Source organism: Marmota flaviventris, chromosome 2, assembly GCF_047511675.1.
Source record: "Marmota flaviventris isolate mMarFla1 chromosome 2, mMarFla1.hap1, whole genome shotgun sequence".
Taxonomy (NCBI): Eukaryota; Metazoa; Chordata; class Mammalia; order Rodentia; family Sciuridae; genus Marmota; species Marmota flaviventris.
In genome coordinates this window covers 113,899,781-113,915,448 of record NC_092499.1, presented here as the reverse complement: position 1 = coordinate 113,915,448, position 15,668 = coordinate 113,899,781, and the positions used below count along the sequence as shown (strand labels likewise).

General features: G+C 53.0%; 1 protein-coding gene across 1 annotated transcript; it reads left to right on the top strand.

The window, feature by feature from the left end:
- Positions 1–448: 448 nt before the first annotated feature.
- On the top strand, positions 449–14,816 carry Cln6 (CLN6 transmembrane ER protein). The gene is made up of 7 exons (XM_027924687.2): positions 449–647; positions 6,462–6,576; positions 7,473–7,571; positions 9,215–9,403; positions 9,725–9,780; positions 11,167–11,289; positions 12,964–14,816. The coding sequence occupies exons 1-7, from the start codon at positions 556–558 to the stop codon at positions 13,232–13,234; spliced, it is 945 nt and encodes a 314-aa protein (XP_027780488.1). The 5' UTR covers positions 449–555; the 3' UTR covers positions 13,235–14,816.
- Positions 14,817–15,668: the final 852 nt, after the last annotated feature.

The following is a 15,668-nucleotide window of genomic DNA, read 5'->3' as shown; positions in this document are numbered from 1 at the left end:
GCCATGAATGGACTCTGGAACACTCCCATCCCACCCCAATTTGGAAAGAGTTCCCTGCTCCTAATCCACCGATTATTTAGTTCCTGTCTTCAGGGGCTACAGTGTTTATATTTTAATAAGAAACACCTTTCATTCAAGGAATGAAGGCGTCCAGTATAACTTGGAAGGACACGAAACCCCCAGGCCGTTCCGTCCCCCGAACAAGGGAAATCAGGCCTTGCCTCCTCCCCAGGGGCGCACGTGAGTCGGCCTGGTCTTTTCCCGAGGTCCTCACTCCGTTCCAGCCCAACACTCGGGCCTCAGTCAGCCTCCCGGGAAAACGGAGGATACCCCAGCAAATCCCAGCCCTCACGTGGTCCCCCGCCCTGCGCGCGCGCGACACCGCCCCAGCACCGCCACAGCCGCGTGCCCTCCTCCGCGGGCGGAAGCTCGCCCCGCCCCCCCTCCCCCTCCAGCCTCCCTGGCCGCGCTCAACCTCCCGACCCCGCGCTCGCTGCAGTCCTTGCACCGGTTTCGGAGCCGGTTTCTAGCTCCGCAGGCTGGGCCGAGGGGCGCATGGTTATGGAGGCAGCGGCGCGGAAGCGGCAGCACCCGGGAGCGGCGGGCGGCCCGGGCTCGCAGCCCGGCGCCTCCTTCCTGCAGGCCAGGTGGGCGCGCGATGGCGGTGGAGCGGGCGGGCGGTCTCAGCCCCGGGCCGACCCCGCAACCCGGCCCGAGACCGGGAGCGCGGCGGGCAGGCCTTTCTGTGGGGCGGGCCAGGGCGGAGCGGAGCCCGGCGTGGGCGGAGGCTGCCCTGCCACAGCCCCTTCGCCCCCTGACCCGCGGGACCCGCCGCCGAGGCTGGGCGGCCTCACCCCGCGGTTCCTCGAGTAGGGGCAGCCCCCTCCGAAAGTTTGGGATCCTCCTCCTCTTCACCCTTTCCCCCGTGACTGGGCCGGCTTTAGGACAACAGACGGGATGGGATGGCGAGACTCTTAAAGGGCCAAGAAAACTCCGGCGAGAGCGGGGGACCCACAGGACGCCGCCGCACGCACACAGGCGCTCCCAGCTCTTTTGCAAGTTCCGGGTGCTGCCTCCGAGTTCTCAGCGTCTCTCCGCCCTGAATAAGACTTGGATTCTGCTGTTAATCGGGAGACTCACTTTTTGCCCTGGGGAGCCCAAGAAAGTGGGAAGGGACAGCTGAGAAGCGAGGGAGCTCCCAGCGAGAGTATGCAGAGCCCTTCTCCAACCGAAGGGGAGACCCGTTTGGGTGTATCTAATTGGGCGGGGCAGAAGTATGGCACCACCTTTTAATCTTTCCCTCCGTTCTGCCTTCATCCTGTGTTACTGTCAGATACATGCTTTGTGTTCAGCAAGTATACATTAAGCACCTCTGTTATGCCCAGCGCTGCTAGGCACCTAGGGGGTGGACAGGATGAAGCTGGGAGGGTTTTACCGTCCTGTAGGAGCCCGGAAGGTCAGAGTCCAAGTAACCGTGGTAGGTAATGTTGGAAGCTCATGGAGTCCCAGAGGACTCCTCAGGGCACCCAAGGAAGAAGGGCTGTTCCAGCCAGGGAATGAGTATGGAGAAAGGGATGCAGTGGGGCTGGAACTTTCCCTATGTAAAAGGAAGCGAAAGGAGGACTGATATTTGAAGTGCCTTTAATATCAAGGCTGGGACTGGAGTGCAGAATTTGAGGCCCTTCCTGCTCTGGGGCAGGGTACAACCCTGAACCTAGCTAGACTCACAGGTTAAGAATGCAGCCCTATTCCCCAAGCTCTGAGGAGCCATGGAAGGTTTTTGAGCATCATTGTATTTAGTCACTTTTGGGAAGCTTGTGATTTGGGTTGATGGGAGATGTTTGGCATACTGGGCCGAGGCCAGGTCTTTCTTTTGCAACTGAGTAATATGTGGACTGAGGAACTGTAGACTGCTTTTTTCGCTTGGAAATAATTTCCTGAAGATATGTTGTCATGTGGCACATACATTTTGGTCAACAACTACATCTATGTTGGCCACCCCGTAAGAGAATATCACTTAGCTGGGCTGGTAGCACATGTCTGTAATCCCAGCAACTCAGGAGACTGAGGCAGGAGGATTAGAGTTCAAAGCCAGCCTCAGCAACATAGCAAGGCTCTAGGCAACTCAGCAAGACCCTGTCTCAAAGTAAAATATAAAAATGGGCTGGGGATGTGGCTCCGTAGTTAAATGCCCCTGGGTTCAATCCCCAGAACAACAACAAAAAAAAAGATCATATCATTTAGTGGTATTGTAGCCATCATTGTGTAAATAACACTCACTCTGTGATGTTTACATAAGGGCAAAATCACTGAGGATACATTTCTCAAAACTTAGTCCCATCTTTAAGTGACACTGCCTCCACTTTATGACCCATTTGGCCATCTAAGTCTCACCTCAGCCTATGAACTGCTCATTTTATTGATGAGAAAATAGGCTCCGATGACCAGACCGAGGCTCATACCATTTCAGTGACCAGAAACATTGATTGGGTTCTGCCGACATTCATTAAGCATCTCTGGTGTGCCCAGCATTTGCCAGGCACCAGGGGGTCATAATTATCTTTTACATTTTGTCTGTGGATTGATTGTAAACACTGAAAATCAATATACAGTGTTGACATTATTTAAGCTGTTTAAGCTATTGTTCCCATTGGACCCAAGTAATGGTTAACAATTACATTTGTTTTCTTATATTTTTCCTGAAATTTCTAATTGCTTCCCCCCATTTTTTTTGCGTTTGTTTCTTCAATTATTTTTGGACAAACTGTTCATATCTGCTGTCTTACCATTTTTTATATAGAATCAAAATCAGCCTTTCTGTGTCTCCATTCATAGGACCCTACTTGTCCAGGACAAGCCCCTTTCTTTTCTGCCATCCAGCCTTGCAGGTGCTGCTGATGGCCTTGAGTATTCCCACTGTACCGTTCGCGCTCCCCAGCTGTCATGGTGTCAGTTTCTCCATAAAGTAGATCTGGAGAGCTGTGGAGGAAAGCAGAGGCCAAGTTTGTCTCAGGTTATCTGCCACTGTGCTCCCACCATTGTTCTAAGCAGTAGGTACTGGTGATTGAGACCTAGGGCTAGCATGGGCCTGGGCTTGGCATGTGGGGTCTGTGGAGTCAGGAGCTTGGGGCAGTCTTGAGGTTGCCCATCCTCAGGATAGGGCCAGCAGAGGGGATGCCGTTGGCCCCCATGAATCTGCCTTCTGTGGTCAGATGTTTAGAGTCCCAACAGAAGAAACCAGTAAGAGGCTTATCAATCTTTATTTATATATATATATATATATATATAGAGAGAGAGAGAGAGAGAGAGAGAGAGAGAGAGAGAGCACGCTCATGGACCTTTATTTTATTTACTAATTTATATGCAGTGCTGAGATTCAAACCCAGTGCCTTGCACATGCTAGACAAGTGCTCTACCACTGAGCCACAACCCCAGCCCAGGCCGGTCAATCTTGATGTCCGGGCTGAGAGTCCCTGTGACTACTTTCTCTTTCTTCCCTTCCTGCTAAGCTGGGTTGAACAAATGACAGAAGTTCTGACTCCCCGAGGTGCTTCCCAAGAGAGAGGAGGAAATAGTTCCTGAGCTCCTAGTACGTACAAGGTGGGGATGGGTGCCTTGGTCCAGACAGAAGGCACCCACAACCTCCACAGGCTTTCAAAATTTCTGTCCCCAATGTCCCACTTTTTGCCCAGTTTGGAGGTTTCAAAGCAAAACACTGAGGGTTCTTACTCTCCTTCATCCTGGCCCTTTGAGCTTGGAGGCCATTACTGGCTACATTTTGAGGCCCTGCCCTGATGGGCACTAAGAAGAAGGAGCAAGGTGGTACCTCTATGCTGGCACTGTCTCAGAGCCCTGAACTGTCCTCCTGATTATTCTCTACCCACTCTGAAGGTTCACTGCCCCTCCTTTCTCTTCCTCTGTCCCCAGTGAGTATCTCAGCTACCTTCAGGGCCATTTCCAGGCCTTTCCTCTTGCTCCCTGCTTTTCTGTCTGGACCAAGGCACCCATCCCCACCTCAAGGCTCCCTTCCTTCCCAAAGGCTTTGCATACCACCCCAGGCCACACTGATCCCTTTCTCATTTGATCTCCTAATATGCCACCTGACTTTTATACTAACCAAAGAGAGAATAGTAACCTGTTAAGAGTACAGGTCTTGAATTCATGGAAACCCAGGTGTGAATTCTGTGCTATTCAGGACTCCTGAGTTGCAAGTAACAGAAAGCCAGGGTGAACTGCAGCGAGAGGGAATGCATTCTCTCAGATGGCCAACCCACTGGCCCGGGGATGCCAAGCCACTGCACATTCTTTGCTCCCCTCCCCATCTTTTCTGTGGGGCTGCTTCATTCACACCTGGCAGCACCTGGAGGGTGGAACCTTGGTTACAAGCAACCTTGAGCTTGCTTATCCTCAGGATAGGGCCAGCAGAGAGGATGCCATGGGCCTCTAGCATCCTTAGGGCCCCAGAACCAGAAAGGGGCATTAAGGTGTCTCTTTTCTGCCCTTCAGTTAGAAATATCCCACTGGGCCAGCCTGGTCGATGGTCATCCCTATAGCCAAGGAAACACCATTCATCCCAGAGAAAGAAGAGGGTGGGAAAAGATGGCAAAAGGAATGGTTGCGGCAGCTCCTTACTTCGTGGGTGACAATGGTTAAGCACATAACCCTTCTAAGCCCCAGCATCTGCACCTGTGAAACAGCAGGGCAACAGCTCCTACCTCCAACTGCTGCTCTGAGGATTAGATTAGGTGGCACAGCTAAAGCTCCTAGCAGAGCACACAGGTGGTGTTCATCAGTAGGGGTGGGCACTGACTAGGAGAGACTGGAAGGCTTAGTTGACCTAGGCAGGGTCCACTGCACCTGTCTTGCCTGCTACCAGAGGACAGTGAGATCCCCAAGGGCTTGCCTCCCTGGTCTCTGGTTGCTCCACCAGCCCAGTGTGGATTGTCCTTGGAACTGGCTGAAAAGGATCCTGGAAAATTATGGAAGAAATAGCATTGACAGAGGAAAGTCTTCAAGATGCTTCTAAGCCAACATTTGCAATTAGGGAATGAGTAACTGGTAATTGTGATTGTTTTAAATCAGCCATTGGTTACTGGGCCTGACTCAGGTACTGAGCTGAGAACTCTGGAGAACATGGATCCATGTCACACAGAACCCATTCTGGACACAAACAGGACAGTGAAACTTGGATCAGTCATCTTAGGAGGTAGTGGGCTGCTTGTCTCTAGGGACATGCAAGTAATGGTAGAGATGCCTGAAGGAGGATTTGGACTGATGGGGAGGTGGATGAGTTGAGAACCTCAGAATTCAGCTCTGTACTCGAGGGCCCAGGTGGGGAGCACAATTCCAGCCCCATGATGTCAGAGCTGTTCTGAATGAGCAAAAGGTGCTTCTTGTAGAGGCTGGTGGGGTTTTGGGAAAAGCTTCATCAGAGAAACCTCCCCAGAGGCCTTGGAGCTGGCCCTTGAACCTCAGTGCATCTGTGAACCATCTTCTTTGCTAGAGGGATAGGCATCCAAAGATGTGTTGTCAGGTGGTATTCCACTTCTTGCTACGTCTCTCACATCAGCTTGACCCTGCCAGCTTCCTTCTAGGTTTCACTGTGGATTGGTGAGAAGAGGAATTCCAGCAGCCCCAGGCTTACCTCCTCCTAGTCCCACAGTCAAGGGGGAGGAGGCCCTTTCCCTCCTGGCACCTGTAAGGCAAATCTCATTGGAGAGCTCTGTTTGGCCCAGCTCAGGTCCTGTGTCCATTCCATGAACCAATCACTATGGATACAACTTTGGGCTGGAGACTGAAAGGGTAAACCCTGCAGCGTAATCATTTAGTTTTTAGGGCGCAGTTGTGTGATGATGGTCAAGTTACTTCAACTCTTGGGCCTGTTTTTCACTTGTAAGATGGGGTAACATGCTGACCTCGAAGGGTTTCTATGAGGATTAAAGGAATGAAATGAGGGGCTAGGTTTGTAGCTCAGTGGTAGAGAGCATGCTTAATGTGTGTGACCCCCTGGGTTCAATCCCCAGCACCAAAAAAAAAAATTTAAAAAAAAGAGATGAGATCACACATGTAAACAGCTCATGATAACAATGCCTGGGGTGAAGTAACTGCCCAATACAGGTTCCTGCTGGTGTCCATCATGGTGTTCCGTGTTCTACAGCCATGTTTGCTTCCTCTACCTCATTTTATTTCCCCACCATTTTACAGGGCAGAGTCAACAGTGGTTACACCGGTTTGACAGCTCCCTTCCTGAATCCCAGGGAGTCTATATTCAGGGCAACTGAAATCTACCTTCCCTTTGAGTATACAACTGGACCCCAATATTTCCATCAAAAGCCTTCCCCTAGACCTCGGTCATGTGTATCTTCCCACCTTTAAATCCCCACACCTCTTTGTGGCTCATCTTGGGGGAATATTCTCACAGGAGGACAAGAGCTGACCTGTCTCGTCTTGTTCCTACCCAGGCACAGCTCCATCAAGGCTGAGGAGGCTGACCACACGGCTCCCTTCCACCTCGACCTCTGGTTCTACTTTACACTGCAAAACTGGATTCTAGATTTTGGCCGCCCCATTGCCATGGTGAGTGTGAAGCTGGGGATGGAGCCCTGCCTAGCATTGAGGAGACTTGAATTTGTGGAATGGCCTGAGATGAGTCGCCTCCCCTACCAGGAAACAGAGGAGCACTTTAGCTCTATGCCTATGGACCACCAGGCAGCTGCAGCAAGTGAGGGGCTCTGGGGAGTCCTTACATGTATTTTCAATTTATTGATCCTATGCATATAGTCAGGACGTTGTGAAATGTTTTGACCATGCATATGGGTTTTCCTCCTGACCCCAACAAGGCCAGGACTTGGGATAGACAAGAGGAGGACAGGGCATTCCAGATGGAGTAGCTGCCTCCTGCCCACCTTCCTCCTTCAGGAATGAAGAAGTGTAGTTCCTTTGTAGAGCACATCTATTTTCTACTTTGTTGCCTGATGTCTACTGTGATTTGATTTGGAAGCTGTCCGCCGCTAAGTGGATAGAGCAGTTTTCACATGTGGGCCAGCGAGGTCTCTGTCGTCATCACAAGACCTGGACTGCCAGAGCTCTGTGTGTCAAAGTAGACTACTTGGGCCATCTCTCCTGTGTTACAGATGGGAAAGCTGAGGTGCAGAAAGGGGAAGAACTTGCCAGGGTCATTCAGCAAAATGGTGGCATGGCCAAGTCCCAAAGGAGACTCCTGGAATTCAGGGACATTTATTTTGTACTCACTGGGAGAAAGGTCAGATTCAGGCCCTGGGTTTATATCTACTATATGACTAGGAACATGGCCATTTACCTTCTGTGGGACTCAGTTTCCCTGTCTAGAAGTCCTTCCATTCTGAGGTTGCTAAGAGGGCAGTTTGCACAGCAAAGAGACAGCAGAGAATTAAGGGAGGCAGGGAGGCCTTGCAGGCCAGCCTTGTGGGTACATTCCTCCCCTCGTTCCCCAGCTGGTGTTCCCTCTCCAGTGGTTTCCTCTCAACAAGCCCAGCGTGGGGGACTACTTCCACATGGCCTACAATGTGATCACACCCTTCCTCTTGCTCAAGGTAAGTCCTTTGTTCTGCCCTCCCCTCATGCCCAGCAGGGAGCTGGTGCCCGGCCCTGGGTGCTGAATCCAGTTTCCCCAGCCTGCATCAAGGGATGAAGACTGTGACAAAGGAAGAGTCCAGGGCCTGGGCCATCAGAAGTGGGGCTGCTGTTGGCTGCAGGGATGGAGATAGGCCCCTCCCTGGGCTTAGTGTTCCAGCAGATGAAGAGGGAGAAGTGATTGGGCAAAAGGACCTGCAGATAGGCTGGGAGACGAGGCAGAAGAGGTGATTGGGTGTGTTGGGAAAGACTGGGGTCTGTTGCAGAGGCAGGTGTGAACCACGTGGCAGAAGAGGCAGCAACAGAAGCTGAACCCTGCCCCCTGCTCTGGAGAGCCCTGGCTTTGAGATGGCAGTGGGAGCACTTGGTAGAGGCTGTGATTTTGCCCTCTGGGAGACAAGGGCTCTTGAACTACTTGTCCCTTAGCCTCCACAGGGAATTGGTTTCAGGAATCCTCTGGATAATAAAATCTGCAGAGGGCTTAAATTCCTTACATAAAATGACATAGTGTTTACTTTTTTTTTTTCAGTACTAAGGATTGAATCTAGAGTAAGGCACCACTGAGCTATGCCCCCAGCTATTTATTTATTTATGTATTTTAAAAATATTTTTTTAGTTGTAGATGGACACAAAACCTTTATTCTATTTATTTATTTTTATGTGGTGCTAGGGATCCAACCCAGTGCCTCACGCATGCTAGGCAAACATTCTACTGAGCCACAACTCTGGCCTTTATTTTTTATTTTGAAACATGGAATTACTGAGTTGCCCAGGCTGGGCTCAAACTTGTCCTGCCTCAGACTCCCAAATTGTTAGGATTATAGGTGTGTACCACTGTGCCCAGCCTCCAATACACTTTAAATCACCTTTAGATTGCTTATTATGAATAAATAGGTTTGGGAATATAGCTCAGTGGTGGAGTGCTAAAAAAAAAAAAAAGAAAAGAAAGGCTGTGTCAGTTATCAGTTACACTGTATTATTTAGGCAATAGTGACAAGAAAAAGTACATGTTCAATACAGACACAGTTTTTTTTTCAAATGTTTTGGTCCTGGGTTTGGTTGGATCTGTGGACTGTGGCGCCCCTGGGGGTGGTGGATATGGAGGGCCAGCCATAGTACCATCACCTATTATGCTTGTCATTTTGTTTAAAAAGTTTTTTTTTCAAATCTCCAAAAGAAGAGGGGCATGATCTGAAAGTGTAGTTTTTTAGTTTCCGAAGACCCAGCCCTGTACCCAACTCCTAATGTTTTCTTCCTGTTTGCTGTGAACCAACCACTTAGAAATCAGGTCCCTTCAGCAGACCAGCCAGCCACCCAGGCACAGCTGGGGCCTTGGAGGGCTGGGCATCAAAGGCCTAGTGTCATCTGTGGCATGCGGCTTGTGTGTGACCATGAGCAGTGAGCTTGTCCCCAAGTGATTCTTCCCTGAAGAAGACGGTGATATTCCACAGCCCCTGCTGGGTTCCTGGGGTCATGTGACAGCCTGGAGCCAGACTGGCCCCCTGAGGGACTCACCCCACCCCTGTTTGAGGGAGAGAGGCAGAGGGTGCCACATGTTGTGACAGAAACGGGGACATGCCGTGGACCTCACTCTGACCCTTAGCTCATCGAGCGGTCTCCTCGCACCCTGCCCCGCTCCATGGTCTACATCAGCATCATCACCTTCATCATGGGTGCCAGCATCCACCTGGTGGGCGACTCTGTCAATCACCGCCTGCTTTTCAGTGGCTACCAGCACCACCTGTCGGTCCGGGAGAACCCCATCATCAAGAATCTCAAGCCTGAGACGCTGGTGAGGCCGCCTGACTCCGTGTGGAAGCCCCCGGGGCAGGCCCTCCTGGGAGGCTCCAGGCCTCAGCCTGGCCTGACCTGTGCTAAATGCATTCAGCTCCATAAGGGCACTGTGACTCTTGCCAAGCCAGGATGAAGTGTCCCATCAATTGGCTCCCAACTGGGCCACCTCTGATAGAGGCCACCTTTGATAGAGGGCTGGACCCTGTGCAGGGAATGGGGGCAGGAAGGGGAGATCCGTGGTGGGAAGCAGGGCCTGGAGGTGCTGCCCACCCTCTGAAGCACTTCCCCCTCTAACTCTGCCATGCCTGCGCCTCCTCAGATCGACTCCTTTGAGCTGCTCTACTACTATGACGAGTACCTGGGCCATTGCATGTGGTAAGTGAAGGGCCAGTCTGTCCATTCCAGGGCCCAGGACGCAGGACTTGGGCCCTGGATCTCCATGTGTTGGGTGGAGCGGCTGGATGGTATTCTCTTCCCCTGTGAGGGTGCTGTGAGTGGGACGCTGAGTGAACCTACCAGAGACCCCACCTGCTGCCCTGTGGCCATGGTCCTGCTTCCTTCTTCCTGCCTGCAGTGCCCATGGAGGCCACGAGAGGGCAGCGAGAGGATGTTGTCCAGCTTTGACCCAGCCTGGCTCCCGCGGGTGGGGAGGAAGGAGGTGGCAGCCTTGATAAACAACACCCGCATCCTCAACCATAATGGGGTGGGCTGGAGAAGGGACCCCTACCTGGATCAGGCAGTGCACTTTGAGAATGGGAAGCTGAGAAGCAGCAGGACTAGGTTGTGGGGACAGAGTGGAGGTGGGGGGTACTGTTTGTGCCCCAACTCCCAGGGGAACTCCTTTTCCCCATCCCCCCTCACTGCAGTCAGGGGGAAACCTCAAAAATGTGGCTCAGCCTCAGGAGATTCAGGGCTCAAGCTGGGCAGTGCCATCTGCCACCCTGTGCCCTGCAAAAGATAAAAAGGCCAGAGAGAGGAGACCAGCCCTGGGCCTGGGGACTCACACTTGAGCCTCGTGGGCTCACCCAGGCCACGTGTGTTATGGGTCTGTTTTCGGGGCATGAAGTGAACCCTTCTGGCTCAGGGGGCCTTGGGGGTCCCTGGACAGGCCTCTTTCCTGCTTTCCCTGGCCTTGCCTGAAGATCCTTCTCATGGAAGGTTTGGAAAGGGTGGAGGAGCAAAGAAAGAGGCCTAGGGAACCAGCTAGAAATGGGCCATGTCGGGAAGGGGAGAGAAGAAATGGAACAGAAAAAATATTGTGTGTGTGTGTGTGTGTGTGTACAGGTGAAGAGTATGAGAGATGAGATTGCGAGCTGGGCGTGAGTGGGTGAAGAGCTTCATAGAGGACCTTGGAGGCCCCAGCAGTGTGTTCTTCATCCTCAGCCTTCCTGAGTACCAGCATTTCCAGGCCAGTGTAGAACTGGGGCTGCTGGTGTCTGGGCATGTGCATAAGACAGACCCACAGGCCCATCCCCTCTCTGCCACGGAGTGGATGAGGTGGCCAGGGCAGCGTGGAGCCTGTGGGCCTCTGACTGGCATGAGCCTCGCCATCTTGTTTCTGTTCCTGCCCCACCCGTGACCCTTGACTCCCAGTGCTGGGAAGGCCGGGTGCAGAGGCGCATCCCTCACCCAAGCCAGGTGTTTTGGAAACCTGGGACAATGCAAGGAACCAGTGAAAGGATGGTGGGGAAGGAGATCTGGATGGAAGCTGGTGGCCAGGGCCACTGGGCAGGCCTCTAAGACACAGCCTCTCTGTCGCAGGTACATCCCCTTCTTCCTCATCCTCTTCATGTACTTCAGTGGCTGTTTCACTGCCTCCAAAGCTGGGAACTCCATGCCAGGGCCTGCCCTGCTCCTGGTGGCACCCAGTGGCCTGTACTACTGGTGAGTGCTCATTACGATCTGGGGGCAGAGACAGGGCAGGGCCAAGTGAGCCACCACAGTAAAAATCCACACCTGACCACAGACCTGTGGTGGCTCCAGCTGAGAATGGCCCTTTCTGGGTCCCTGCTCCCTTCTAGGTCTAGTAGGGGCTATGGAAGTGCCTTGGTGGCACCCGCTCCCAGGAAGCCCAGGCCTGAGTATGACAGGTCGGGAGAATGAGTTGCACAATCTCTCTATCCTCTGCCCCTCTCCTCCCCACCTCCCAGAATCTCATGCCAACTTTGAGGCCAGTAGAGCCACCTCAAACCCCAGGCCCTGCAGAGCCCACTGGGCCCCAGTGTCTACCTCTGTGAAATGGAGGTGATACCTGCCTGTCTCCCTCAGAAGATCGTGAGGATGTGGGGAGGGGAGGGAAAGGGGCTTTGCAAACTATGAAGCGCCACAGACATGACAAGGATAGAGTAGGAGAAAGACCAGGACCTCAGGATACTTTGCCTGGTTTCCTGTTTCCCTTAAAGAGGACCCAGATCTCAACCAGGCTCTTTTTTTTTTTTTTAATATTCGTTTATTTTTTAGTTGTTGTTGGACACAATATCTTTACTTATTTGTATGTGGTGCTGAGGATCGAACCCAGGGCCTCACTTGTGCTAGGCAAACACTCTACCGCTGAGCCACAACTCCAGCCCTCAACCAGGCTCTTACCCTCTTGCCCTGGAGACTGGTACCTCTTGCTGCCTGGGCTGTGGTATTGCAAAGGACCCAGGGGCCCCCTCTGATTGGAAGCCCATCTAAACATGAAGAGGGTCCCTACCTCTCTGGGCCAGCTCCAGCCACTTCCAGGGCCTACTCAGGCCCCACCAGGGCTGATCTGTATGCTCCCTGAGGCCAGGATTGAAAGAAACAGTGGCATTTACAGCAAGAGGGAAGGAGGCTAGACCCCTGCCTGCTCCTTACCTCTGGTGAGTTGGTGCAACGGTGGCTGTGGAGGGAGCAGCAGCTGTTTGTTGAACAGTGTGCTCTTCTTGTAAGAGATGCCTGTAGCACTTGAAAACAGAGATGCCAAGGTGTCACATAAATTCCCCGAAGTCAGCAGTGTGACTCTCTCTAGAGAGAATAAGCGGGTAATCTTGCAGAAGCCCTCAACAAGTGCCACTGAGCTGGCCGTGGGCTCCATACTGCCATGGGGTGCCGCAGCATCTCTGGGAGATCTGAGACCATGCCCCAGCCTTCAGGGAGACAGTAATGACAGCTGCCACAAATTGCAACTGCATTCCCAAACCCAAGTCCCCAAGAAACTACGCAGGTGATGGACAGGCAGCCAACAGGCCGCAGGTGGGGCTGTAGAGACTGGCAGGGACTGTGACAGAGCGTACAGTCCTCTCTAAAAGGGACAGCTGATTTCTGCTCTAGTCAGTTATTGTCACGTGGAAATATTCTGATGTGACCAGAGAAGCCATTTGTAGATGTTTTCTCATTTAAACATAAGCAATGAACTCAAAGCTTTTATAAGTGGTGAGTACAGGCCAAACCAGCACACCACGGCGGGCTGCAGCCTCTCACCTCATGAGCTGTTCCGACTTCCTGGGAGGGCAGCCTGGCACCAGGGAGGGAGGCCGGGCAGGGTGGGGTTGCCGCAGCACCCGTTCTAACTTAACCCCTGGTCCATCTCTCCAGGTACCTAGTCACTGAAGGCCAGATCTTCATCCTCTTCATCTTCACCTTCTTTGCCATGCTGGCCCTCGTCCTGCACCAGAAGCGCAGGTGCCTTTTCCTGGACAGCAACGGCCTCTTCCTCTTCTACTCATTCACCCTCACCCTCTCACTGGTGGCGCTCTGGGTCGCTTGGCTGTGGAATGACCCCGTACTCAGGAAGAAGTACCCAGGTGTCATCTATGTCCCTGAGCCCTGGGCCTTCTACACCCTCCATGTCAGCAGTCAGCACTGAATCTGGGGCAAAAGCCATGGCTGTGTCACTGGGAGACATGGGCCGTGGAGGGTAATGCAGCAAGGACGCACCGCTTGCCACCTGCTCGTCCTCAGGCCTGCGCTGACCCTGGACACTAGGTCATGCCAACTTTCTCTATATTGTTGAGCAAAGCACCTCTCATTTGTGCTAGACAGGCCCATGGTCCCAAAGTGACTCAGTGCTCTGGATTTGCTGACCTCTTTATAGTAGCCTTGTCATGGGTGGGTGCTTCCATCCTATCATCACCCTCTTCCAGCCTGGGAGGGGTGTGTGTACCCCAGATCCTTATCTGACCTCAGTCCCCACATGGTACAGAGCCACCCTCACCCCAGGGAGCCAGAGGCCCAGCCTGAACTTTGGGCCTGTCAATGCAGGCCCACCTGCAGGTCCAGCCTCCCACCCCAGGACAGTCACGGCACCTGTGGGGTACAGCTGGCTATGGGTTTTTGAGCTGCCGTGGAAGGAGATCTGAAACCCTGGCTCTGTTCCCTGAGTCGCATTGTAGGGTCAGGGCTCCTCATGGCTTTCCACACTCAGCCCTGTCTCCGCCTGAGTCACTGGCCTTCTGCCAGTGGCCCTGCTCCCAGAAAAAGGAGGCCTCCTTCCCAGCATGGTGAGCCCTGCCTCAGCCCCCTTCCCCCAGGGCTCCAGGTACCCTCGCAGCACAGAGCACCGAAGCCTCATTTCCCAGCTCCACTGGCCCATGCGGACTGTGGTCTCAGGGGTCTGCCCTGCCTCACCCCAGGCCTGAGATTCTCTTCTCACATTGGGGCCCACACCCCCGACCAAGGGTCCCTCAGACCCTGGGCCAATCCCTGCCTGCTGGCAGCTCTGAGAAGAGGATGAATAGAGGCTGGTGTGGTATCCAGCCTGGCTGGTGGCTATTTCTGAGGTGTGAAGTGGGGGAGAGGGGGTTCTAGAGTGTTCTAGAGGTTGGCTGGCCTGGGGCCCAGGCTAGAGCTCACAGTTCCCTCTAGCAGCCGTCCTGGGCTACTCAACCTGGTTTGGTCACTGCCCACCGTTTCTGTACACCACTTGGTAGGCTCCTGGGGTGAGGGGCAAGAAGAGCCTCTTCATCCTGACCAGTCCAGCTCTTCTAGGAGGAATGGGATGGAGCATTTCCTGACCTGCCCCTCTGGGATGGCCCATTGGGCCTCCCAGCTGTGCTGCCTTTTGGGAGATGATGGGAGGCTGGCTTGCTGGAGGTGTCCCTTAGCCTTGGGTAAGTCATTTGACCTCTACAGGCCTCAGCCCTTAATATTCAAAGGTCTCAGCCTCCCATACAGCCACCGTGGGCTGATGTCAGACAGCACTGAAAAGGCCACCAGGCAGGAGATGGCTCCATCCATGTGTCCTGTGTCCCCACCTGTCCAGCACACTCCTTTGCTTCCTTCCCTACCTCGAGGACACTGGACTTCATGGACCTCTCATAAGCAGAGGCGGGCCTCGTGGTGGGGGCCCGTGTAATCTTATTCAAATTGGGAAGCCACTGCTAAGGAAAAAGAAAAGCATGAAAGTGGATGTTCAGAAAGGGAAAGCAATAAATCACTGGAGCCTTGAAGATTTCTGTCCCTCTTGAGATCTCTTGGGCACTTTGCTGGGGATGTTTTCCTGGAAAGATGACTTGATTCGTTGCCTAGAAAAGCCACAGGCCAGTGATTCTCAGAGTACATTAGGACGCACACTGCTGAATCAGAACCGGGAGACAAGGCTGCAAGGTGATTCTGATGTGGGCTTCCGTTGGGGAACTGCCAGTCCAGGTCCTGGCTACTCTCAAAGTGTGGTCCCCAGACCTGCAGCCTCCACTTCACCAGAGAACTGGGGAGGAGCAAGGCAGCCTACCCCATGGAGACTTTCTGAGTCTGTCTTGTGGCATCTAAGTGATCCAACCACAGGGTGGAGGGGGCAGGGGCCAGCGTGCCCAGGTGCAAACATGTGGCCTTTGTGAATTTTTTTGTGTGTGGTGGTGGTGCTGGGAATTGAAACCAGGACCTTGTGCATGCAAGGCAAGCACTCTACCAACTGAGCGACGTACAGCCCAGCCCACAAGCTTAATAGCCTCAAAACAGTTTATCCTCAGTTCTGGAGGCTAGAGGTCCAGAATCCAGGTGTTGGCAAGGCTGTCTTCAGCAGGAGGATCCTTCTCCACCTCTTCTGGCTTCTGGTGGGACACAGACAATCCTTGTGTTCCTTGGCTTGTGAAACCACCCAGCTCTGCTTCTGTGGTTCTGTAGCCCTTCCCTGCATGTCTCTGAGATCCCTCCCTTGGGTTATGATCCACCTTAATCCAGGATGACCTCATCTAAATTCTATTGGCAAAGACTTCCAAATAAGTTCTGTCACAGGTTCCAGGTGGATATGAATTCTGGGACACTGTTCAATCAAGTAGAGGCCTGAAGTTTAGACTTCATGA